General features: G+C 37.8%; 4 protein-coding genes across 8 annotated transcripts in view; 2 read left to right on the forward strand and 2 right to left on the reverse strand.

Annotated features, from left to right (window-relative positions):
- Positions 1-298: 298 nt before the first annotated feature.
- On the reverse strand, positions 299-11,070 carry LOC144050401 (transmembrane 6 superfamily member 1-like). 4 transcript variants are annotated; one of them, XM_077563587.1, is made up of 12 exons: positions 10,939-11,070; positions 10,279-10,421; positions 7,856-7,975; positions 7,623-7,726; positions 6,222-6,319; positions 6,046-6,149; positions 5,869-5,951; positions 5,334-5,452; positions 4,982-5,086; positions 4,814-4,906; positions 4,367-4,486; positions 299-1,191 (listed from the first exon to the last, which is right to left on the reverse strand). In XM_077563587.1, exons 3-12 carry the CDS (start codon positions 7,945-7,947, stop codon positions 1,000-1,002), a joined length of 1,110 nt encoding a protein of 369 aa, XP_077419713.1. In that variant the 5' UTR covers positions 7,948-7,975; positions 10,279-10,421; positions 10,939-11,070; the 3' UTR covers positions 299-999. The 4 variants fall into 4 exon arrangements, with proteins under 4 accessions (XP_077419713.1, XP_077419715.1, XP_077419714.1 ...); XM_077563589.1 differs by lacking the exon at positions 7,856-7,975 and adding an exon at positions 8,716-8,836; XM_077563590.1 differs by having other exon boundaries at positions 994-1,135.
- LOC144050400 (BTB/POZ domain-containing protein 1-like) lies at positions 10,959-17,334 on the forward strand. The gene is made up of 8 exons (XM_077563585.1): positions 10,959-11,377; positions 13,120-13,276; positions 13,682-13,787; positions 13,866-14,063; positions 15,120-15,249; positions 15,334-15,421; positions 16,022-16,168; positions 16,238-17,334. The coding sequence occupies exons 1-8, from the start codon at positions 10,959-10,961 to the stop codon at positions 16,394-16,396; spliced, it is 1,404 nt and encodes a 467-aa protein (XP_077419711.1). The 3' UTR covers positions 16,397-17,334.
- LOC144050403 (RNA guanine-N7 methyltransferase activating subunit-like) lies at positions 12,955-24,007 on the reverse strand. The gene is made up of 4 exons (XM_077563596.1): positions 23,841-24,007; positions 20,887-21,057; positions 20,221-20,400; positions 12,955-13,240 (listed from the first exon to the last, which is right to left on the reverse strand). The coding sequence occupies exons 2-4, from the start codon at positions 21,054-21,056 to the stop codon at positions 13,213-13,215; spliced, it is 378 nt and encodes a 125-aa protein (XP_077419722.1). The 5' UTR covers position 21,057; positions 23,841-24,007; the 3' UTR covers positions 12,955-13,212.
- Positions 23,982-26,046, forward strand: part of homer2 (homer scaffold protein 2) — a 38,474-nt gene continuing 36,409 nt past the window's right edge. Inside the window, exon 1 of one of the 2 annotated variants that reach the window (XM_077563595.1) lies at positions 23,982-24,149. In XM_077563595.1, the coding sequence (XP_077419721.1) occupies positions 24,148-24,149 (2 nt within the window). In that variant the 5' untranslated portion in view covers positions 23,982-24,147. The remainder of the gene's footprint in view (positions 24,150-26,046) is intronic. The other variant, XM_077563593.1, reaches the window with a different exon arrangement.

Consider the following 26,046-nt stretch of genomic DNA (forward strand, 5'->3'; position numbering starts at 1 on the left):
TTAAAGGTTCAATTCAAATTTATTTCACTCTTTAAAATAAAATAAATTAAAGGGTACATAAAGAAGTTAAAAACTTAAAATACTGTACTTCAAAGTTCATATTATAAAAGGTGCTACAAACAAGAAATCAAATATGAGCCAGCTTTATCAACAATAAAGCATGAAGCACATAAAAAATACACGCTCTGATTACTTGAATTTTTATGTGTTTAAAAAAAAAAAAGTTTTCCAAACGACTTAATTTTCACACACAAAAAAGACAAATAGCTTTAATTAAGTCTTCATAAAACAGAAAACATAGTCAATATTGTTTATTTCCCACATAGGATAAATGAAACATACAGTATACTGTATCTCACAAAAGTAAGCACACCCCTCACATTTTTTGTTGTTGTAAATAATTCATTATATCCATCATTGGACAACAATGATGAAATGTCATTTTGCAACAATGTAATCCAGCCTAGGCAGTCTTAATAACAGTAAGATATAGCATTACTGTCACCTCACAAAAACTCAACAACTATTAATGTCTGAACCGCCGGCAACAAAAGTGAGAACACCTCTAAGTGAAAAATTTCCTTGTCTATTTTCAGCTCTTCAATGTTTTTTCCCATGAGGTGCCATATTGCACTACCAGTGGTCAGTATGAGAAAGTGTGAGAGCGATAACACCAAATTGAACCCACCTGCTCCCTAGTCACCATATTGTAACCCTAATTATTCACATGACAGGATGAATGGCAAACTATGCCCGATGTCTACATGTACTCGCTTTACAAAAAATGTGAGAGCGGTACTTACTTTTGTGAGATAATGTATACAGTATATCTAACCCCTGCTCCCCACCCCACTACATTACTTCCAGTAGGAAGTTACATGTTCCATTTTACATCTTTTACTTTCCATCACTAAGCCCTCAGGTACTCGGAAAATAATTACATTATTCATTAAAAGCAGGTATGCCTTCATATAGAAGACTGTAGTTCCTCAATAACACTCATGCACTTTTCTTGTTGGGTGTGCCTCTGAGGAAGAAGGCAGGCCTGGTAGTGCAGCGGTAGCAAAGAATCTGAGGCACCACAGCATACAGGATATTAACCATCAGAAAGACAGGCTGGTTGTCAGCAGGCACTCTGTAAGAGAACGGCGTCCGTGTGTGAAGAGAGGCACCGATATGAGAGAACTGGGCCTGGTGGAAAAGAGAGGGAGGAAATAAAGGAAAAGGGGGTGGAAGGGGGGGGTATTTTATTTTATTTACTTTAGGATTCTTTTTTTTAATTCTTATATGTGTTCTATAAAATGCTACCAATTCATTTCCAACAGTATTCTCTTCATTATATAGTGTTTTTCTTGGTTACCCTAGTTATTCCAGTAAGATTCTGTCCGATGTAAGGCTCTCTGTTGCCATGTTCAGCTCATCTCTCCAGAGTTTTCAGAATCTTAAACTGCTGTATATTAGCAATGTTTTTTTTAACCAATCAGCCATAAAATTCATCCATTTGGATGTCAACATTTTTCTGTCCTCTGATTAGTTGATCACATAAAGTCGCGTTCGACAAGCAAACAACATCTATGATCTGAAGTTCTTTTTTTTTTTTTTGAGCTCAGTATTGTTCATTCGATTTGACATGTCATCATTGCTCTCCTTTTTTTTTTTTTTAATTAAAATTTATATATATATATATATATATATATATATATATATATATATATTTTTTTTTTGTATGTGGGTGAGTATGTGCGTGTGTGTGTGTGTGTGTGTGTGTGTGCGTGCGTGCGAGCGTGTGTGTATTCATCAGTTCACCTAAAACCTATTAAAAAAAATCCCATACTAATAATATAATATAATAATAAATTGCCAAATGCAGAAACATCAATGTAAGTTATCACGATGTGGTGGCTCTCGCGAACAGACAGAATTAAGTAACCAGAATTAGGTTAAAAAATTGATGATCTGAAGTTCTGAACACATGATAACCTTCAATAATCAGAATTGCTGAGTAGAATGTATTCAATTGATATTTTTTGATGATTCTGACCTGCTTCAGATAATGTGTGGTGGTCAAGATGAGTGCTGTTATGTTGTGTTTTGTGCAGTATTGTATTGACGGTTTCTATAACTGCAATGTGTGCAATGTCTATAACCGCAGTTGTGGTATTAACTCATTCACTGCCATTGACCACTATAGACGTCAAAAATTCATGTGAACTATTTCTATTAGTTTAACTTTTTTTACATTTCATTTCATTTTTTATGAAAACCTAGAAAAAATTGTGTATTGTACATTTATAACAGATACTGTATACAATTTGTGATTAATCATGAGTCAACTATTGAAGTCATGCGATTAATTACGATTACAAATTGTAATCGTCTGACGCCCCTCATTTTTAATATTTTTTTTTAAATTAGGGGCGTCAGGCGATTAATTTTTTTAATTGTAATTAATCACATGACTTCACTAGTTAACTAACGATTAATCATAAATTGTATATCTGTTCTGAATATACAATTTAAAAAAAATCTAGGTTTTCACACTCTCGTTAGCAAAAGTTGGAAAAAATGTTAAACTAATAGAAATAGTTCAAATGATTTTTTGACGTCTATAGCCATCAATGGCAGTGAATGAGTTAAGAAGTTGGGTAAGTCCCAAAAGGAGGTCTAGGTACCAAAAACACCACCCGCCACTGCTTTGTACAATAAAAAAAAATAAAAAATAAAATAATAATAATAATAATAATAATAATGATATACAAATATTACTTGACATTACTTCCACAAATGAATAAATGTTTAAAATCCACGTGAACGTCAGCTTTACATGTGCTACGTATGCTGTGCAGGCTGTGGTAATGTCTATCGTAACACAAAACGGCATCAGATTTCATAGTAAAAGTAACAACATCCAGTGAGTGGCAACACCTGTTACTATTTTCCTGAGGGAGAAAAACAAAAGTCATCCATTTGAGGTGCGCTGTTTATTTATTACTTAGTGTAAAAAGTACCTAAACCTTTGGTTGATGTTGTAAATTCATCATGGAGACATTACATTGTTTAATAATGAGCAATGATTATTTAAAAGAAAACAATGGGGCAAAGCAGTAAAGCTATATGTGTGCAAGCAGGTCGTTTTTATGAAGCCTTTACAAACTAAATAATAAATATATATAATAAAGATAAACAGAAAATTATTTATTAAGTCTTTCAGAAGCATAACCTTATTGCAAAGTTTCTTTTAAATCACCCTTTGATTGGTGCGGCTGGACATGTTTCACAGCAACCACGCTTGTCAGGGCATCAGCAGCCCTATTTTTAGCTTTGTTCAGCAGCTGACATTTATATGAATACCACCAATACCAGCATTCCTCCTGGTCTGAAGTCAGCTTCCGTCCTCATCCAGCCAGTGAGTGATGTGTCAGCCTGCAGCTCCAACACAACAGCTGCTTTGTTCTCTTTGGGTCACACTGACACTCTAATTGTTTGGAGTCAATTTTTTGTTTGGTTTACATGCAAAAACATTTCAAGTTAACCATGCATCCACTACAGAAGACGTTTGGCAACATATTCACACTCTGTGTTTAAGTAGAAGTACAGATACCTGAAAAAAAGTTAATTATTTGTACTTTGTTACCACTGCCTATTACCCCACGTAGCAGTAGAAACAGTGTAGTTATGGGAAATATTGAACTTAGCTGTTATTGAATGTCCTGCAGCAATTTTTAAAAACTCACATGCTGCTGCATATGCAACATTATTGTATACAGTGTCTGGCTTTTTTTTCATTTTTGGTTCATTAATGAGTGAATTGAAATGAAGTTTACATTCCATGGCCTCTCCATGTGCAAAAAAACAAACAAAAAAATTATATAAGATACCTTTTTATTCCTTTATACCAGTGGTCCCCAACCACCGGGCCGCGGACCTGTACTGGGCCGTGGGCACCTTTGGACCGGGCCGCGTCGGGCCGCACAGTTGAAAAAAAAAAAAACTTACTGTACTTCCGGTTAATTGATTAGCCAAGGCTTAAAAATATTTTATTTTGAAAAGTGACCAGATTCTCTCTGTTTACGACGGACTCTTGACACATGTCAAGATGCTAATCATCTCAATCGCGTTTTGTTACCCTTGTTATGGTAGTGGACTTGCGTTTGTTGTCGTAGCCTTTTATTAATCAGCCGACGAACAGCCAAGCAAACCCCCCAACCCCAACCCACTGGGTTGCCGGTCCGCCAAAGTTGTGGACATGTATGAACCGGTCCGTGGTGAAAAAAAGGTTGGGGACCACTGCTTTATACTAAAGGACACCAGACCTATTTTCTATTCAGCAGTATTCATATTTCTAATCATTTTAAATGGTACCTACTTGTGCTATTGCACCTGAATGTACGAGAGTTAGGTCCAGTATCCACTCACATCCTGGAACCAACAAGCTGTAGAGAGTCATGATGTAGTATGGGCCCGAGTACAGCATGCTCACCAGCATCTGAAAAACAACGACAGGATTTACTGCCTCTGAAGTGAGAGTCAGTGAGAGTGAGAATTCATAATATTAGTACATGGTGTCCCAAAAGCCAAAATACGTTTCTTTTTTTTTTGTATTTTTTTTGCCGGGAATCATTCGGAAAGCCGAAGTCTTGAAAGCCCGCTCTAGGATTTTGGTCAGTGATGGCAGCAGCAGAGCTTCCATTGTCTGGCTTGTCAAAAACAGATCCTATTTTGAGAAGCTTGGCATGGATAAAGCTTCTCAAATTGTGGCTATTGTGGCTTTTGGGGACACCCCTGTATTCATTCAACTCCCATGTACACATACGTGTATTTTAGGGTAGGCCGAGGGGTCTTTCACGTATGGCTCATAATGCTGTGCGTAGTGCTGACACAATGTGTTGGAACAGTCCAGGGCAACCTAAAACACCAACTATTAGAATAATGAAGAGATAGCTCCGTGTTTGTGTCCTTCAATTATATTTGTGTTTCTTACCAGACCTCTGAAGACACAGAAAGTCATAGCTGGGATGAGGTATATGATAAAACAGAAGTCCAAAGGTCTGTGGAACAACGTCATCCTCTGAGCTTCCTGGATGTTCTGGAGGAGAAAGAGAGATTTATAACATGCACGTCACTGGCTATACTTCATTTACGTCTGATAGATTGGAGAGGAAAAAAAACTACAGCTTTAGAAGGAAATTTGTAGATGCCTTCTTTTCATTGGACCGCAATGATGGACTGATGTGCTCAGCTTTGTATTGTCAAAACAGTGACGTTCCCTATTCTGGCATTAATAAGTGCATTTTATGTTTGATAATAAAATATTTACAGTGCATTTAACTTACCGTGAAGTCAACAGTTTGTGTGGAGGGATGGCTGAAGATGCGAAAACAAGCGAAAACAGACACGGCGATGAACACCAATTGAAGAAAGAAAAGAGGACCTATTTCAGTATCATATTTTCCTAGAAAAAAAGAAGAAATTATTTAAGAATCAGAATTTATAGAAACAAAAATGTATCATTATTAATACACAATTAGGTGAGAAACACAATTTTTAGCAAGCACATTGCCAAGTTTTTTTTTTTTTTGATTTTGTGGTATTAATTTAAAAATGGCTTGGACAATCATGCTATTAGTTTAACAACATAACATCTTATAATATAATACTTATAATTACTATATATACACGTAAAAAAAAATCATTTTATTTGATAATAAATCATTGGAATATCATAGTGAAAATAATGGACATGCAACACAATATTAGAGCCAATATAAAGGGAAGCATGTTTGGGTAAGTGATTTGGAATTGTATAACAGGTTATATGGCTATATTTAACACACACACACACGGCTACTTTTTTTTTACTGTACTTACCAACAGCATTCCCAAGTAGGTAGATAATGGTACGCATAACAAAAGACCCTACCCAGTAGAGTCCAATAGCTCTGAAGTTGTCTCTGAAAACCACACATTTTACATACTGTATGGTATGTCCACTCCTCTTTAACGTACTGTCTAGGCATGTGGATTGTGGACACTGTGAGCACTCACCCCCAAGTAATTGCAGCAATCATAAGTAGATACATGAGATAATGCACACAGCCATCCCAATAGGACATCATGTGTCCATGTGCTGTATTAATATGTGGATCTGCCTGGAAAAGCATAGAGGGGGTTATAAGAAAAAGACAGAGAAAACAGCATTGAAAGGGGAACACCAAGCTTGCCTCTTTGAGGTAAAAAGTCACAAATCCATCAATGATGTTGTCCTGCTCAAGTCCGATGATTAGATTCACCACACTGAAGAACGCATGGATTGCGTACACTGAACAGATACAAACATTCATTTTAGTTGCGCCCACATTCATACTTTTCAATATGAACATCACAAAACATTTGATGGGTCATTCCAGAATTGGAGGACAATTAATGTGCCAACATTTTTGAAAATTTGACATTTATTCATTTTTTTTGGTAATGTTTTCAAGAAAAGCAGGTAATAAATTAACATCATTTGATTCATCTGGCTAAACCCCCAACGCTAGACTTTTTATGAGATATTTTACCCGTCTCATCAAATATTTTTCTGTGTTTAGCACAACCCTGTTGCAGATACTCAGGTACCTGAAAGACATTTAAAACTATTTCTGAACAAATCTTCAACAATTAAATGAAGTTCAATTTTATTTGCATACTAGGAACATGGTTGTGAATCAATGCTGCTGGTATGCTTTTTGCTTGAGTACATGCTAACTATGTTAGCTGCTATGCTAACTGGTCAAAATCACACTATTTAATGAAAAAATTAAAAGCTTGATATTATTTCATGTCTTTTTCTGAAAATATGAGCAACAGATTTGCGTAAGTTTGATCGACACACTTCATTACAGCTGAAAACATGGGGTGGGGGGGCAACTATGAAATATAGAAAATAAAATTTAACTTGGTGTTACAGGCTAAGCCTGGCCCTTTAAAGAGTAGTACTAGTATTATTGGGGGTTGAGTGTTGCAGTGCCGCACTTTTGGCACAGGGGGCGGTGTTGATCCAGGGGAGTGGATGGATGTGGTGGAGCTTGCTCTGAGCGCACTGTACGCGGAGATAAAGTTTGTGCGAAAGCAACGAAAAGAGAACATGCCTGTTCAGTCTCTGTATCACGGTTAAGAGTTCAGTGGACAGGGGAAGAGGATTTAACATTGGGTTTACTACTCATGAGGTAGAGCAATTCGCTTGATGAGGTCACTTCTGCTGAGTAATGTAGCTGTTGACGCTGCACTGTTCTTTTCCTCAAAATTGTACATTAAGAGACACCTCTTCAGAGCACACATATACGCATTACTATTTATAAAATGTATGTGATAAGAGAAAATAAAGGCAGTTTAAAGGGTGTTAAAATGAAACTCCTCAATTCACTTCAACATAAGGGTGGGTTTAAGAGCCATTTGTTATTTTAAGCAATAATTGGGAATCATTTTTACGATGGCTACATGTACATTTTGTGCCAGGATAACTAGAATTTACACAAGTGTATATTTTTGTATTTTGTGGTTGAAAATTCACGTGTGGGAGTGGGACAGAAAATGTCCCAACTTCTAAAATGACCCAACTACAACTACACATGAGTATTTACCATAGAAAAGAGAGTCCAATGGAGCTTTTCCCTTGAGTATAAAACGGGCAGATATGACCAGAAAGATGAAGGTTGCACATCCAGCAAAGAAGAAGGCTTCAGCGCTATAAGGACAGCAAAGTGCATGGAGCTGGTTATACACATAGCGGAGAGCTCATTTAAGCAACCGGGAAATAAATATTGTGATACTTATCTCATCAAAACACCCCGGAGTTAAAAGTTCACACTCTCACCTGTTGTTGTAGACGAGGGAGTTAAACAAGTAGCAGATGGGAATGGACATCAACGAGAGTACAAACACACCAGTCCCTGCAGAAGCACTCATTGCTGACCGTGTGACAGCCTAATTTGTCCTAAAAATAATTATCATGAAAAAACTAATTCAGCCATAATAAACTTCCATGTTGAACCTATGGTTGGTTATAATAATGGTAAAGTTGAGTTGCTTCCACATGCTGCCTCGAGTTGTAATGGTTGAGCAGGCGTTCCGTGGGTGGCTCTATACCGCTCTCTCTCACACATGCACACACACTTTTGTTATATTATTGGCCACACAGTGCAGACACAACTGTCTAGCAGCAAATTCAGATCATTGTGCATGCCGCCGGATGGGTGTGGTTGGAGGGTTGAATACAAATACTGAATGTTACACTTCAATGTTGAATTTAATGCTGAATTGTTTAGCTTCAAATAACGTTTAGAAAAGTGGTCTAACGTTCTTGCACATTTAAAATTATTTAGTTAACTCCATGTATGTTACACCTAAATACAATGCTAAATCTAAGTTCAAATGTTAAATTTTAATTGAGTAGCGATGAAACATCTGTCTTCAGCGTTTCATTGTGTTTGCGTTATTCACCTTACCACTATACGCCACTTTATGTAGAACATGCGCTTTACTTTTAATCATGACTTCAAAATATATTGAAAGGTCAAATACATGCCTTATAATACTCGTAAGTCCCAATTTGATAGTTAATAGAGCTCTGCAAAAAAACATGAGCAAAGCCATTTTTTAAATCCATAAGCGCATATTTATTAGGCTATATTTATTCGCACTTCTGACAAAATTTGAAACATTTGTTGCACCCACCACTGGCAAGTTCCCATGAGCTTCTGGTGTTACTTTGACCAACCATGATGGGTCATATTTTCCATCAGTGGCATCCAAAGCAAAGTGGATGCCCGGGACGAGCGCATGATTATGATGCTTCCTAAAAAAGTACAGTGAGGGACAACAGATTTAGAAACTTACTGTCGATAACTGCCAACTGTTAATAATAATAATAAATACATTTAATTTGTAAAGCGCTTTACATTTCAAAAGAAATCTCAAAATGCTACAGGGAAAAGTTAAAACAAATTACAATAAATAATACTGTTAAAAAACATCAAATCTCACACATATATATATATATATATATATATATATATATATATATATATATATATATATATATATATATATATATATATATATATATGCCTTAATAGAAAGGTTGTGAGGCCTTTAAAAACAAAAAACAAAAAAACAAAAAAAAACTTCTAGCCCTCAGGTTCTCTGGAAGGGCATTCCAGAGCCGCGGGGCGACTATCTGGAAGGCCATAGTAGAGTCTGGACCTAGGCTGGCAAAGGCAGTAGGTGGAGTAGGAGGAGGGAAGGTGTCGTGTGTCATTCTGGAGGGTGAGTAATTCATTGAGGTAGGCAGGGGCAGTTTGATGAATGCATTTGTGGGTAAACAGGCAGATTTTATAATGCATTCTGTATTGAATTGGCAACCAGTGAAGGGATTTTAGGACCGGGGTGATGTGGTCATATTTGCGCCTCCTCATCAGGACCCAGGCAGCACAGTTCTGGATGTGCTGTATTTTTTGTAGGCTCTTGCCTGATGAGGACATTATAATAGTCCAACCTGGAGGAGATAAAGGGATGAATCAACTTCTCCGCATCCGGTTGGGAGAGAGAGGGACGAATTTTGGCAATGTTTTTGAGGTGATGGAAGAAAACCTTACAGAGGTGACGGATGTAGGTATTTAAAGAGAAATGTGATTAGAGTCTGACTCTGAGGTTTATAACAGAGGAGGACAGGGGAATATAAAGACCAAAAATGGGGACGTTGCTTAGGGAGAGTGACTTGGTTTGATGTGGAGTTCCTATGATAATGGCTTCGGTCTTGTTGCTGTTTAGTTGTAGAAAGTTGTGTGACATCCCAGGCCTTTATTTCCAGGCAGGCAGATGGCAGAGCTGAGAGAGTCAATTTTCATGTATAGCTGAGTATCATCAGCATAACAGTGATGAATTATGTGGCCAAGGGATAGCATATAGATTGTGAAGAGGACTGGACCAAGAACTGAACCTTGTGGAACTCCACAGGTTACCGTGTGCAGTGATGATGTTGATTGTCCTATGGCAACATGCTCTGTTCTGTCTGTTAGGTATGACTTGAACCATCTTAGCACAGTCCCAAATAGGCCAATCATAGTTAGACCACTTATAATTAAATATGTATGCAAATTGGAGGGGATGGAATATTTTTCTGATTGAGATGTGATTAATTTATTGCCCAGCTAAGAACCCTATGCTGCTCAGTGATTTTTATTTATTTATTTTTGTCGACAGGCACCCTTCTCAGGGGAATGTCCCGCCTGCCCTCACCTTTTAATTGTGGGGGTGCTGGCCACGTCAGTGCTGGACTTGTTGATACATCATAGTCCATGCTCTCAAACCGGTGACGTGGAAGCGGCGATGATTCAAACCCCGAGGAGGTGTGTGCTGGACGCAGCAGCACGACAGTAAGTCTTGGCAAAAAAAATAAGAAAAAGAAAAAAGAAGTAAATAAATAAGTAAATAAAAATGTCCCGTCAAATGTGGCCATTTAATGTGCCGTGCCGCTACACAAACTAAATGACAAAATATTAAAATTATTAAATAAACTTGTAAATTGAAAACAAAGGTTTGTTATAATTATGGGAACACATTGATCATTTAACAGATTTTGTTTAATCAATTAGAAATAATATTATTTAAGTATTTTTAAGTGTTTAACTGACCGTCTTCCATACATGTTAGTTGTATATGTACTCTTCTGTATTACTTTGTTATTCAAATAAAGGTACATCTATGGTCAAACTATTTCTTGTCAAGTGCGTTTATATCAATAAAGTTGTGAGTGTTTGTGTGTCTGGGCGCTTGCGTCATTCGCAGAGCGACGCGACAGAGGCTAGCTAGCCTCCTGTAAGCTAGATAGCAGGTGGCTGGACAACATCAAAGTTTAATGGCTACCACGTAACCAAATCAAATAAACACGGTTCGTACTTGGGAACAGCTGTGCGACTATGGCGACCGGTGGTGGTGGTGGCGGCGGCGGCTCGGCGTCAAACCATGACGTCCAAGAGTCCAGCTCGGTGCAGAGCAAGGCTCCAGGAGCGCTCTCCAATGTGCCGACCGCAGCACTCGGCCCATCCGCCTCCCCGCCGGTGCTCGCCGTTCACCGGGAGCCTTGCATGTACAACTGGCAGGCGACCAAGAGCTCCCTGAAGGAGCGCTTCGCCTACCTCTTCAACAATGAACTGCTTAGCGACGTCAGGTTTGTCGTGGGGAATGTCAGACAGCCGCAGAGGATCCCGGCCCATAAGTTCGTCTTGGCCGCTGGCAGTGCCGTGTTCGATGCCATGTTCAACGGGGGAATGGCGAGCACCTCGGCCGAGATAGAGCTGCCCGACACCGAACCAGCAGCTTTTCTCTCGTTGCTCAGGTAGGTAGACGAAACACAGGTGGTGAACAAGGTAGTGTTGGGGGGCGTTCTCCGGTTCAACACTGCCACTCGCAATCAGTCGTCATCATTAGCAGGGGCGTAGCTATTACTTCAAAAGTGAAGGAAGACAAACTGTGAGTAATCAACTTCACTCCTCTTGTATTCAACTAATTCAAAGAATAGGAAGAAAATACAATGTATCCAACTCTAGATTAGATAAATAAGAATAAAGCGTACTTGGCCAGATGCCTAGTGGTAAGTTGGTAGCAGCGAACATAACAATTCTGTCAAATGTTAGTAGTGCTGCATATTGATAGTTGGCGGCACGGTGGCTGACTGGTTAGCACGTCCGCCTCCCAGTGCAGAAGACGTGAGATTGAGTCCGGGCTTCGGCCTTCCTGGGTGGAGTTTGCATGTTCTCCCCGTGCTTGCGTGGGTTTTCTCCGGGTACTCTGGTTTCCTCCCACATTCCAAAGACATGCATGGCAGGTTAATAATTGAACACTCCAAATTGTCCATAGGTGTGATTGTGAATGTAGATGGTTGTCCGTCTCTGTGTGCCCTGTGATTGGCTGGCAACCAGTTCGGGGTGCGCCCCGCCTACTGCCCGAAGCCAGCTGGGCTAGGCTACAGTGCGCCCCGCGACTCTTGTGAGGACAAGCGGTTAAGAAAATGGATGGATGGATATTGATAGTTATCTGTTCCTAATTATTGCCAGAAATTATTAGCATGGTCAGTAATTTAAATTTACTAATTTGAGCAGCTTTGTTATTTTAGAGGTGTGTCAAAGCCCTTCAGCACTCAAGAAGAAGCTCTCTGTGAAAGCACAAAACATTTTTTTAGCCTTTGTCTATAATCATTTATCCTTGTTCGATGCTCAAAGGCATCAAAAAAAGCACAAAATGCTGCCATCTAGTGTTCAAATGGACATACGACTGGCAATGCTATAGACTAGACTAAAGTACAAATACTGTTTTACATATTAATCCATAGGTGTGAATGTTTTCCCTGGGATTGGTTGGCGACCAGTCCAGGGTTGTACCCCGCCTCTCACCAAGAGTCAGCTGAGGTAGGCTCAAGTGACTAATTGAAAAGAGCAACTGGTTGAACAATGAATAAGTAAACAAGATGCCATCCACGTCTGACCAAACATTTGCTGGCAGTTTTCTGTTCAACCTCTATCACATCGTTTACAACTTCGTGATCAGTGACGTCGCATGTTGTTTACAAGTGCTTCAAATGGGAAAGTCATCAGTCGACTTTGATTAAGTTTTGTGAGTTCAACCGTGACTGGTATTTATGGGCCAGTGACCAGATGAAAGGAGAGGTTTGTAAGTGGTGTCATAGGCCACTTTTGTGTTACTGCTTATGTTTCCTTCCTTTGCAATCAATGGCCTCTATCACTGCACTGTCAAAGCACCTGTCTTCAGTCCAGTCTGTCCTTGATTTGTCCCCAAAGGCATGCAAGTGTCCTTCAGATATAGATAGGTGTTATTTGCTGCCTAACTATGGAAATGTATCTACCATCTTAGTTTGAATTTGAATTGAAGATGTTGAAGGTCAAGGACAGACATAGACAGAGCTACCAATTGCACTTTTAATTGCTTCATTGAGCAAACAATAACAAAATTAATATGTAATACGTATATTCATACAGATGTTGCTTTGGCCACAAGTGGCTGGCTGTCTGGCTGACGGTGAGCCAATTCAGATGTCAAAGGTCTCTCTGTCCTTTTGCACAGGTTCCTGTATTCGGATGACGTGCACATCAGTCCAGGGACTGCGATGTCCACTCTGAACACTGCCAAGAAATACGCTGTCCCCGCTCTGGCCGCTCACTGTGTGGAGTTTGTCAGCAAGCACCTGAAAGCAGACAACGCATTCATGCTACTCACACAGGTTCGTGCTTTCACTTTCTCAATGCACTTGACCGGGCTGAAAGTAAATAACGCCAACTATAAAATTGCTGACCATCTTGAACATTGATGCATGGCAGTCCTATTTTAAGAGGCGTTTTCCCTAAAAAATTGTAGAAAATCTTGTGACTTTGGGTGGAGACTTCAAATAACCCACTGTATTTATATATTTATGGGTTCATTTAGCTCAGCTGGGAGGTGCTGGAAATCCTTGAAAATTGTCCTTAACTACTTGAATACATTTTTAAGGGGTTGAAGACCCCAAATACAATTTGAACCTGAATGGCAGAATAACAAATGCGACATGATGATCATCATCTCCCCCCCACCCTTTATACAGTTGTGATTTATCCAAAAAGATCATTGTATGATGCTCTTGTGTTTACAGGCAAGATTATTTGATGACCCTCAGATCGCCAGTCTCTGTTTAGACACCATAGACAAAAGCACTGCAGAGGCGGTAAATGCAGAGGGCTTCACTGACATCGACCTCGGTAAGCGAGCCTACTGCCCAAGTAACGTTTCCATAACTTTTGCTCGGGCTGACTTAATGAGTATTTTGTGTCCTCTAGACACTTTATGTGCAATCCTTGAAAGAGACACGCTGAACATCAGGGAGAACCGTCTCTTTGGGGCTGTGGTACACTGGGCGGAAGCTGAGTGTAGCAGACAACACCTTCCAGCGACCTTGGAGAACAAGCAGAAGGTACTTGGAAAAGCCCTACCGCTCATCCGCTTCCCACTCATGAGTGTGGAGAAGCTTCCCACAGGTAAACCAAGTACATATTCACTGGCCACCATTTTGTACACGCATGTGCAATATAATATGATACAAGATATGTACAATGAATAAATAAATCTGCCTCTAGAAAGATAATACAGTAATATGTGCACTGCCCTTAAATGTAAGGGGGGGGGTGTACTTAATTAATGATTCAATGTAAATTTTGAAAAGAAAAACTTCTCAAATATTAAATAGGGGTGTCAGGCGATTACATTTTTTAATCGTAATTAATCGCATTACTTCAATAGTTAACTCATAATTAATCACAAGTTTTATATCTGTTCTAAATTTACAATCAAACGTACAATGAAATTTTTCTTAGTTTTCATACTCTTAACACAAGTGAGAAAACATGTTAAACTAATAGAAATATGGCTGCATCATCATTATTCATTCATCATTTCATAATAATTCATACAATTTAAAAATATGTGCTGTACTGTTAAAAACGAGTGTGATATTGATTTGTGTTGAGGTAATTTTCTGCCACCAGATGGCATAATTGCATTTGTAAGACATTGGTGACAGCTCAGTGCATTTTTCTTTTCATATTAAGAGCTATCTAATCTTTAACATGAAGTAACTTGTGAAATTCTGCACATTTTTACAATTGTAAGATAAAACTTGACAAATATATGCCTTATTCTTAACTTTATTACTGCTAAATTTTGCCGTGGACGTGTCTGCTGCATTGCGATTTGAATTCCCCCAGTACATGCTTTCCAAGTAAAGGGCGGCCGTTAATCGCGCATATAAGGAACTTTAAATTAACTCATTCATTTTGACACCCCTATTAAATACAAATGTATTGTTCTAATAACTTAGCTGAATTTAGCCAGATTGAAATGCAAACTTCCTTTTGTCATTCTGATTGGAGATCTCAAGTCAAATCTAAAAGTATATCAATTTTGATCATGTTCCTGACCTGCCCACATGTCCTCAAACGCAGAAACCAGTTTGATACTCATTCTTATGCAACAAGTGCCTAGTCCTGGAAATGTGTTCACTCAGGAGGCGTGAAATCTGTATTTACACTTCACAGCAAACCCAAAACCACGGCCCAGCAACATTGACAGGCCCCGCTGCTGCCTCCGCGGAGAAGAATGCAGCATTAATAGATTCCAACATGTCGAGAGTCGATGGGGCTACAGCGGCAGCAGTGACAGAATCAGGTGAGATGACAAAATAGCTGGCCAAATAAATGCAAGCTCGATCCATTAACAGACAACTTTATTTCTCAATGCCTCTTTATTTAGATTCAACGTCAGTAGGCGGATCTCCATAGTGGGTTTTGGTCTGTATGGTTCCATCCATGGACACACAGACTATCAGGTCAACATACAGGTAACTGCTGTCGTGTTTTTAACATGTGATGTCATTGGCGCGACACATGATGCAGCTGGGGTGTCGTCATTGACAAAGTGACACTTCCTGCAGCCCTGCTTTCCGTCTTTAAGGGCGCTAGAATTTTTAGTATGAAATGTATGCATCACATAGTGCCCGAAATAACGGAACGCTTCACCTTTGATAAACAAAACTATTCCAGTCATAAAAAAAGCCTTGCTGACAATGATGTCAAGTGCATTCTTGCAGAGTGAGTTAATGCTAATTAAATGACGTATTTATTCCCATACATAGCCCTGGCCTGTTCAATTTAAGTTTGAAAATAGTTCATACACAATGTGCAGTCTACATTTTTTGAAGGTATGATTTTCCATCAATTTAACCCTTATCACCAACCAACCAACAAATCTGACCCATAGCATCAAAATTGTTACAATATTGTTAGACTACTTTGGCAGCAGTGTTGGAAAACTTCACAGTGAACCTCCTGCATATTCACAATTTGGCATTTGTAAAATCCACTATTTACTGACATTTTGGCGGAACTTATTTCCCGCTATTCTCTGAAAAACATATTTTCACTGTATTTTTTTTCTCTAGATAATGGAAAGCGACAAACACCTGACTGTTGGGCAGAACGACACGGGATTCAGCTGCGACGGCACATCAAACACGTTCAGAGTAATGTTCACAGAGCCTGTGGAAATCCTTCCCAACGTCATCTATACTGCATGCGCTACCTTAAAGGTGAGACGGCTTTCAAACATCAAATTTCAAGCGGAGAGGATTCATCACGTTTGCTCATTTCCTATTTAGGGACCGGATTCCCACTACGGCACGAAGGGGTTGAAGAAAGTTACCCAGGAGTCAGCAACAGGGACTAAGACAACATTTGTCTTTTTCAAATCCCCCGGAAACAATAACGGTACGTCGGTGGAGGACGGACAGATACCAGAGATCATCTACTATACTTAGATTGACAAAGGAAGACTTTGCACCACTTGAGTGGTTTTGTGCTTCGCAATCCCAGGGAATGAACACTTTAGTGGCGGCTTCTTTATAGAGAAATGCACAGACAAAAGGATTGTTGCAAGCAGCAGAGTAAAAGAAAAAAAAAGCCTCTTTCTGCTTCACTTTTATTAGATGTAAATATGTTAATGATGAGACAAAGCTAATGGCCTCCAATTGGGGCAATAAAGATTGAAGAGTTGGTTGGAGGCGAATGTTCTCCCCTGCAAGCTGCTAGTGCTCCTGCGAGTCTTGCACAACTCAAACTTCAGTCAAGCAGCAGTTGTGAAACAACACCACAATTCCCGTTGTTATGGAAAGCCGTCTGAGCGTTTATTCCATATTCCTTGATATCCAGCTCAAGGTGCAAATCCTAGTTCCATCTTTGTCCTCAATAGTGGGACCTTCTGACGGTCCGCCTGTTGGCCTACTAGTACTAGTGACATAAAATGCTATGAGGTAACATTTAGTACTTGTCTTAGTATTGTAAAGTTGCCCTACTAGGGTGCAGAAATCTCATGCGGTAGTGGGGAAAATGTTACTGGTAGTAAGATCATCTTTTTACTACACTGAATTGTCTTAGTAGTGACAATAAAGAGGTACTAGTACAGCCCTCGAGCTGGATATCAAGGATTTTGAATAAGTGCTCATTCCATCAATCTTTGCAAAATACTTTGCAAATACATACAGTATCTGCAAATGTACTCAAATCTATTGTCAGTATATGTACATGCTACATAGTGTTTCCATCATTGTCAAACTCAGCGTGTGTGTGTGTAATGTAACTTTGTCATTGTTACCTGCTGTATTTCATACACGTTTGCTTGGCACTTCTTTGAAATTAGAAGAACATCTTCATTTTCTATTACCGACTTAAAATATATATAAAACTCCCAATAAGATCATTGTTGGCTACATCTTTCATGTCAACCCAATAATTTTCTTCAAAATGTGTTGTATGTGCCCCACTAGTCTAAACACAACATTCAGATTCATGTTTATGGAATATGAGTTAAGCAACATTATTCACCCATTTCTTTTACCCAAGGGGACAGCCATTTTGCTACTTGCTGTCGACTAAAAATGACATCACATGCTCAGGTAACAACCAATCATAGATCAGCTCCAGAAAATAGATGAACCGTGATTGGTCATTACACTTGGAACAAGTTTGAACAAGTTTCCCTTATTAAGTACAATGATAGCCATTTGGGAAGAAACAGTTCATTGAACAAGTCAGACTTTTTTGACTTCATACCAAGAACGCCCCTTTGAACTTTGAAATCCGAGTTGCGAGGTTGGAAAAAAGACCGCGACTACCAACCGTTTTGAATCAGACGTCACTCAACAGTGCTGAACCCCAATAAAGACAAAGTGTGAATGGTAATAACATAATTTACACGATTATGATAGTGTAATGTAGTGCATGTACAGAATGTTCTGGGTGTGAGACGTGCATCTTTCCAGCCCACTTCACAGCATCATCAACATGCAAAGACACGTCCGCGTGTGCGTGTGTCCAGCTGGTGGGAGTTATGCAATCTGTATTTTAATGATGTAGGACTGACTGCTAATTAATTAACATATGGACATACTGTATAGGACTGATTAGCATTAATGGCCCTGGAGCTGGTGAATAAAGTCTTCTCACTGATTGAATTTTCTTGCAAACTAAGACAAAGATTAGAGTACTTTCATTGCCATTTCCATTGACTAAATTATAAATTTTAAAGGGATACTTGACTCACTGAGCCATTTTCAGCAGTAAAAACTAAACATTTTGTCCAGAATTGAACTTCATTATTTTTCATGTACACTTAATACCTTTAAAAACACATTTTTCCATAAGATATCAACTGGAGATGACATCACCTGTGCAGAGGAAATTAAACACATTACACACAGTATTTTCAGGCTTCAAACAAAGATCTAAAATTTGACTTTTTTTTGTGGTGAAAAATCAACACCAAATGGGACACAATCGTGAAATGGAACCAAATTCATGCTATATTGTAAATCAACAACATGAAGAATATCCCTGTCCTGGATCATTTAGAAATCATCAGGGAATTTATATAGTCAATTGGCTTTACAGAAAGAAAAGGGGGTAAATAATTTTGCACGTTCTACTTATCAGTTAAAAAAATTAAAGTATAAAATACCTTATATGTTTAGTTTCGCTACTACACAAATATGTCCTACTTGGTGTTGATTCTTCACATAATAAATCAAATTTTATATCTTTAGGTTTGAAACCTGAAATGTGGCAAAAGGTAATTAAAAAAAAATTCAAGGGCCAAGGTGCTGCATTTTTGCAATCAATAAACAAGGCCGACATGAACCAGGGAAACAGCCAAAATTAAAATTGTCTCCATCTAGTGATCATGAAGGGGATTTATGGACGTGGACGTCTTCATCCACGCTATCCTCCTGTTGATGATTTTAAGATGGACAAATCAAATGATATGATGGCTTTATTGCCCATTTTTGGAAAACCACCAAAACAAAGTACTGGAGAAATACTGCCAATTCCAAAATGACCCATATAGCGTGCATATTCTGCATGTCCCCGCTAGATATAATCAGACTAACAAGCAGTGTCTTTACACGGATGACCTGAGCCTCTGCATGATTAACTTACAGTGCAGTGGAACGAGCAAAGCAATAAAATGCATCTTCTTAAGTCCAAGAGTATGCATGAGTATATATCCTTACGATTGCGCGCACTTCTATTCACTGCCATTCATCATCTTTCGGAGGCTGGGGGGCATTTATTTCAACGGAGACAGCAACGCAGGACTACTTTTCTATTCACACGTGTCACATGACCGCTGCACTGGCCTGAGCCAACCTTAACCCCCTCGCACTTTCCAACACCAGATGTAGGTCGCAAAGTGCTGCAGGGGCTGCATGCAGGGGATGTGTGTTTTGTGCGTGTGACTTTAGACATGGGGTCGGGGAGAGGCTGATGATTGTAGTCTCCAGCAAGGACATGGCCCGCAGCACACTGTCTCCATGGCTGTCACTTTGCATCATCGCAAACAGGCCGCACAAAGTCTGACAGGCTGCCAGACAGGCCGAGGGGATTGTCATGGCTCCTTTTCGCTACTGCCGCTGCTCTCTCCACTGTTTTTCCTAGTGTGCGCTCGCCACCTCGCATAATGCATTAACGACGTACTAATTAAAATGTAATGGACATTTGGATGGGGGTCACAAGGAGTACCTTTCCAGACAAGTAGGAAGGTGTGTCACTGTATTTGAAATGAGAAAGGCAAAAGCGCCAGAGGAAGTTATGGTCGTTGGTGGTATTACTGCTATGCTCTGAATGTATAAATCAATCAATGAAGTGATGGTTTGTATCTCGAAAAACGTACAATTTGGGGCTCTGGTAAATCGAGGTACCACTTTTTTTATCATGGTCACAATGATGAGCAGCTTCAACAAGCTTAACAGACACCACACGTGAAACTATGCTGAATTCATCAAGTCATGTTTTGATTACGGTTACAGCAGTTCACTTACAAATTCCAGTAAAATGTCTAAATACATCTGGATTTAACAACTGGCATACAATAATAAATAACAAGCTACGCAAACATTTTTTTCACCCTTTAAATGCTATATTTGTGTCAGCATATGCTATTTTTTTAATGGGTCAAATTTGCATATATGCCATGAACTCATAATGCAGAAAATTTTTTAAAAAAAATCTTGACATTGTACTATAATGGCCAGACATACAAAAACAAACCGGTATCACATATACAAATCCTCCAAATAGAGATCAGTACCTGTCATAACGAGGCCTTTTATAATGCGAGTAGTTTTCCTGATGGGAGTTTGACCCACGATCGTACCCCCCATACCGGTCTTGGTCTTGCTGCTGCCTGTGATGCCCTTCTCTACCTGAGTGGTCTCCACCCCAGCCTTGGCCTTCCCCCCAACCACGGCTGCCTTGACGGTCCTGGTACCTAAACGAAGGCGAAGAAATTAACAACAGATTTTAACAACTTGTTTTTAATCATTTGAAAAAAAAATTGGATTAGCAATGCAAGTAAACAACTGTGATCTCAATGTTTTGTTTTTAAATAATGTGCTTAACTATATTTTTAATTGAACTGTGGTGCCTTGACTTACAACTTTAATTCATTCCATGACCACGCTTTCAAACCATCTTTATACATTAAAATGAATGGAAATGTCATTAATCCGTTCCAGCACCCTGTAAACTAAATAGTATTGCTGTAGTATTGCAATATTAACACTTTTCAAACCAGCATAGTCCAAAGAATTAAAAATAAATACAACACAGTGCGTCAAGCAACATTAAAGTATAAAACATGCATAAACTTCAAGAAAAGAAAAAAAAAACAGCATATAAATGGTATACCGCTATATCGTATGATAGACGTTTTATATCCATCTACGATATATATCGTCATATTAAACAACTCTACCTTCTGTCTCTTCCCCGATGGTTTCCTCCCCCACGACCTCTCCAGTCGTCCACGATAGGAGGAGGATCAGCCGGTCTATTCACGTACTGCTGGTACTCTTTGTCCTCGGAGGAAAATCTGTGAGCGAACATCTCCTCGTAACTTTGTTGTTTTTCCGTAGTTTGGCTCATTCTGAAATAAATGAGAAGCTGGTTAACAGCTATTACTTTATGTACAGTGTCATGAAAAAGTATTTTCTGCCTTCTAATTTATTTTTTCTCGCCAAACAAAACCTACATTACATATGAAAATGGCCAAAAGGTCGCAAAAAGCTATGAGCCTGGCTAATTCATTTAGGAGAATAAAATGCCTTAATATGGTGCAGGGCTCCATACTAACCCTAAATGCTGTTAATGATACAGAAGTATTAAATGTTGTTAAAATATTTAAAAAATTAAAAGTCCACTAACTGCTTCAATGTTGATATGACATTAGTAAAAAGTATTATAGAATATGTTGTGCAACCTTTCACATATATATGTAATTTGTCGTTTAAAGTCGGTATTTTTCCATCAAAAATGAAAATAGCAAAAGTTATTCCTATTCAGAAAAATGAAGAAAGACATATTCACTAATTATAGACCAATATCACTGCTACCACAGTTCTCAAAAATTCTAGAAAAAAATATTTTCATATAGACTGGACAATTTTATTGAAAAACATAAGCTTTTAAGTGAAAATCAATATGGGTTTAGAGAAAAACGGACCACCTCAATGGCAGTCATGGAACTCGTAGAAGCAATATCTACTAAAATAGATAATTTAAAAAAATACTTTTGGACTATTTATACATTAAAAAATAAAGCATTTGATATTATAGATCATTCTATACTAATGAATAAATTAGAAAGATATGGCATAAGAGGTTTGGCATATAAATGGATGAAAAGTTATTTGGATAATATATATCAGTACTTACAGTTTAACAATATACAATCAAAACACTTGAAGATTACTCATAAGTCCCCCAAGGGTCTGTGCTAGGCCCCAAATTATTTATATAGTATATAAAGGATATCTGTTGTGTCTCAAAAATATTCAAAAGTCTCTCATTTGCTGTTGACACAACTCTCTACTGTTCAGGAGAAAACCTGACGCAGCTTCTGACTACCGTGGAGAATGAATTGAACACATTAAAAAACTGGTTTGACTTGAACAAATTATCACTAAACTTAAACAAAACAAAGTTAATAGTTTTTGGCACTAGACATATCCCACATCAAGTCAAAATGATGGTAAATTCAATTGAAATAGAAAGAGTGTATGAAAATAAATTTCTTGGAGTAGTTATATTGTTATATTGATGAAAAATCATGTTGGAAGTCACACATAGATAATGTCAAAAATTATAGGGATACTCTCTAAAACTAACGATGTCCTGAATAAGAAATCATTATACACATTATATTGTTCATTATTATTACCACATCTGACCTATTGTGTGGAAATCTGAGGAAACGCATATAAAACGAATACCAACGCTGTTTTCAAACTGCAAAAAAGAGCCATAAAAATTATAAATCGATCAAAATATACAGAGCCAACTCATCCTCTATTTATCAAATCAAATACAATGAAATTCTACAACTTAGTTGAATTTAAAATAGCACAAATAATGTACAAAGTACACAACAATCTACTCTGCCACAGTACTCAGAAGCTGTTTGAAATAAGAGAGTCCTTATAACATAAGGAGTACATAAGTGTCTACAATTTTTTTTAAACAAGAACAAATATTAAGCAAAGGTGTGTTTCTGTAAAAGGTGTTAATTTGTGGAATTATTTTGGAACTGACCTGAAAAGAGGTCAGTCACTTGCTGAATTAAAAAAAATTGTTTAAAAAAAAAAAAGTTTAAAAAATTACCCTACATCAGTCATGAGCTGTTAAAAATGCACATATGCTGTAATTTCTTTGGATGTATGGTATGAGTGTAATGAAAATTGTATATGTAAGTATGAGGACATGATTCATAACTGTATTATGGTATATACCTATGAATTTCATGTACATATGTTGCTGGCAAATCTGCGTATGTTAAAGTGCACTTGTATATATGATTTGGTTTATACATTTCCTTTTGTTGAAATACATTACCTTATTATTTTATTAACATAAAACGAATAAGAAGTAGGACTAGATAAGTTTTTAACTTTCTCCTACCCCTTTTGAACATATAAACTATTTTCTTTCTTCCTATTCTTGTTTTTTTTTTTACTACTTCAATTTATATTTTAGACTTGTAATGTGTCTTCTTTGTGTTTATATGTTCAATAAAGAACCAAACCAAATCATTAAATTGTGGCAATTTGTCACTAAAATTGTAGACAGTGGAGTCACATTTTTCATCTACTAACTATTAAGTCAATTTATATAGTGTGCACACCCAGATTTTCTACTTGCACCCCTGACATTTTATCCTAAGGGCCTTTTGGGATGACATTACATAGTACACACTAGCAGGACAGCTTTGGCATAATAGTAAGACGTGTTACCAGTGAGGCATCACTGTGCACTAGTTAACATCTACTCGTGAGTGTACAAAGCAAAACTAGTACATGGACTTTAAGCTGGATATGAAGGATATCGAAATCGAATAAACGCTCAAATGGCTTACCATAAAGCCAAACTAAATGCTCTGTTTTCATTAGTAAGACAATTCAGCACACTTGTAGAGCGACTCACAAAGTTCTACTACTAAAACATCTGGTTTAATTTAAATAATTTTTCCACTACTGCATACCATTTATACACACTAGCACGACTACTTTGGTATTACTAGGAAGCGCAAGTGGTGCTACCGTTACTGTTGGGATGCTACTAATATTGAGTGATGCGTATTCGCCAAACCTGTAAACAACAAAGCAATAACTAACAACCAAGTAGTTATTATAGCGATACTTTTTGAAAACGTACCTGAAACACGCAATGAAAACACACAACGGCTTACTGCGAGTGAAGTTCACCAAGGGAAAAAAATAATAGTGCCAGGCTGAAAGTAGTCCCTCCGGAAACAACAAAACGGAGAACAATGGTTCCGGACGGTGGCGCTCACGCACGTGTCTATGATTGACGGCGATCACCTGCCACTTGAAAAAGTCACAACATACGAAAGTCGATTTGGTTACTTCCATAGTAAAACATATCGAAACTCAGCGAGTAAATAATTAATAATTAAATAGTTAATCGTTTTGTGGAAAGTGAAACGAATTCCTTGGAAGTCATGTAAGTGCTCGAAAAAAGCAAATTGTCATGTCTTCTTCTTATAAAACTAAAGATCTATGTTTTTGACAAACCGTCTTAGAATATTCCATGCTGCTAGTGGTGGGAAAAATAAATACACTGTACAAGTAGATACCTATGTGGAAAAAATGTCCTAAGTAGACTGGTTGTACTGTACTGCGGTACAACAGTGAATCATGATTCAACTCCTTACAGTACAGGCTAAACGTAACAGTAGTTGCTAACTGCAAATAACTTTGTACTTTGCAAAACAAGGGGGGGGGGGAAATTATTCTAACAAAACAGATACTGCACTTGCTTTCATAATGTTCATACTGCGAATAGATAAAGATCACACTCACATAGTATTACAATTACTGACTTTGTGAACTGATTAACAAAAAAAGAAAAATTTGCTAATGATAACTTAAAAAAAAAAAAAACTTACCGATACAGATATTGATACCTAAACTACTTCTGAGTGATTGAGTCACAAGCCATCGTAACTTTCGATATATATATCTTCTTGTCCAGTTACAGATGCACTGACAAACAGTCAAACACACAAATACAAAATGAAAGCACTTTCAAGGAGCATGGTGTAGATTCCAACTGAACTGGGTGGTAATGACCAACATACACTGTAGTCAAATGCTACATTCGAGGAAGGTGGGAAGGTGGATTTATCAAACAAATGCAAACAAAGATGATCAATTGTTCTGGTTAACACAGTCGTTCCAAATCACATATTACGTGAACTTACGTCAAATAAATAAATAAAAGTAAAAATAAATAAAGATTAATAAATATCAGATTAAAATCTTGTAAATTATGTTTTCCATTTCACAATCTGTCTCTCCATGGGGGTCGTCATTGTCGAGTGACATCAGATTGAAGCCGGTCAGTGAAGTTGCGGATCCTTTTTACCCCCGAATTAGCTACTCTGATCTCTGAGTTCAAAGGGGTGTTCCTGTGCACACTTCCTGAAATGAAGTCAGAAAAGTCTGACTTCCCACTTTCCATGAATGCAGCAAAAGCTCCTGATGTCTCTCACTAGGCCACAACCCTTAAAAACGATGTGTTTTGCGTGTGTGAGTCTGTTACTTTGGCTTAATTGCACTTTATAAAACTATTTTTTGTCTTAACATTATTTCATTTTGTTGTCGGGCAGAAACATTGAAATTTGATCAATTTCAATTGTTTTCACAAATCTACTGGTCAGTTCCCATAGGTCTGAAGTTTGAAAAAAATATTGACCAATATGACGGGTTGAAAATTTCTTTTTGATGATGCAATGTTAATTAATGGTTCAACAGCAAACATGCCATTGTTTTGTTGTTTAGTTTTTCCCTGTAAAGTGATTGTTTTGGCGATGTGAGCATTCTGCCTGATGCCAGTGATTTATATTTTACAATACCTGTGCTATTTTTCGTTATTGACTCAACTCAATGCAACTGAACTCTATTAAGAGAGTGGTTTGTAAAACAGATATTGCGGAAACGAAATGCTGTATACAGTATAAATAAAAATAGAACAAGGTTAGGTTAGGTTAATTTTATTTTCAGACAAATTGTAAAGATATAATAATTAAACCACAAAAATACTGTATATGCTATTAAAACACTCCTGCAGCACCTCCTCAGCTGCGTCTTAATGGCATTTCAATTATTTTCAGGGAACATTGATCATTTGCTATAAAGTGGACTAACACATATCACAGTTCAGCACTCGCCTATATTTTTGTAATATTTTAAAAAATGTATTCATGTATTTATTTATTTATTCTGGGTAGCCTACCCCAACTGTTTGGAGTTTTATCCAAGTGGTTCCAAAATTTCTGTTTAAAAAAAAAGAAGTATAAACATTTATAATGGCAATCATATGGATTTTTTATTTATTT

This window comes from Vanacampus margaritifer, chromosome 4 (genome assembly GCF_051991255.1).
Source record: "Vanacampus margaritifer isolate UIUO_Vmar chromosome 4, RoL_Vmar_1.0, whole genome shotgun sequence".
Classification (NCBI taxonomy): Eukaryota; Metazoa; Chordata; class Actinopteri; order Syngnathiformes; family Syngnathidae; genus Vanacampus; species Vanacampus margaritifer.

Coding starts and splice junctions, on each gene's coding strand:
- LOC144050400 (XM_077563585.1), top strand. CDS start 10,959: ATGGCGACCGGTGGTGGTGGTGGCGGCGGCGGCTCGGCGTCAAACCAT. Junction 11,378..13,119: donor GCTTTTCTCTCGTTGCTCAG/GTAGGTAGACGA, acceptor CCTTTTGCACAG/GTTCCTGTATTCGGATGACG. Junction 15,250..15,333: donor GGCAGCAGTGACAGAATCAG/GTGAGATGACAA, acceptor CTCTTTATTTAG/ATTCAACGTCAGTAGGCGGA.
- LOC144050403 (XM_077563596.1), bottom strand. CDS start 21,056: ATGAGCCAAACTACGGAAAAACAACAAAGTTACGAGGAGATGTTCGCT. Junction 20,401..20,886: donor CATCGGGGAAGAGACAGAAG/GTAGAGTTGTTT, acceptor GCCTTCGTTTAG/GTACCAGGACCGTCAAGGCA. Junction 13,241..20,220: donor AAAAGGCCTCGTTATGACAG/GTACTGATCTCT, acceptor GTCTGCTTTCAG/GTGCTTGCTGACAAACTCCA.
- LOC144050401 (XM_077563587.1), bottom strand. CDS start 7,947: ATGAGTGCTTCTGCAGGGACTGGTGTGTTTGTACTCTCGTTGATGTCC. Junction 6,320..7,622: donor ATTGGACTCTCTTTTCTATG/GTAAATACTCAT, acceptor GTATCTGTTCAG/TGTACGCAATCCATGCGTTC. Junction 1,192..4,366: donor ATTCAGGTGCAATAGCACAA/GTAGGTACCATT, acceptor CTTTTCCACCAG/GCCCAGTTCTCTCATATCGG.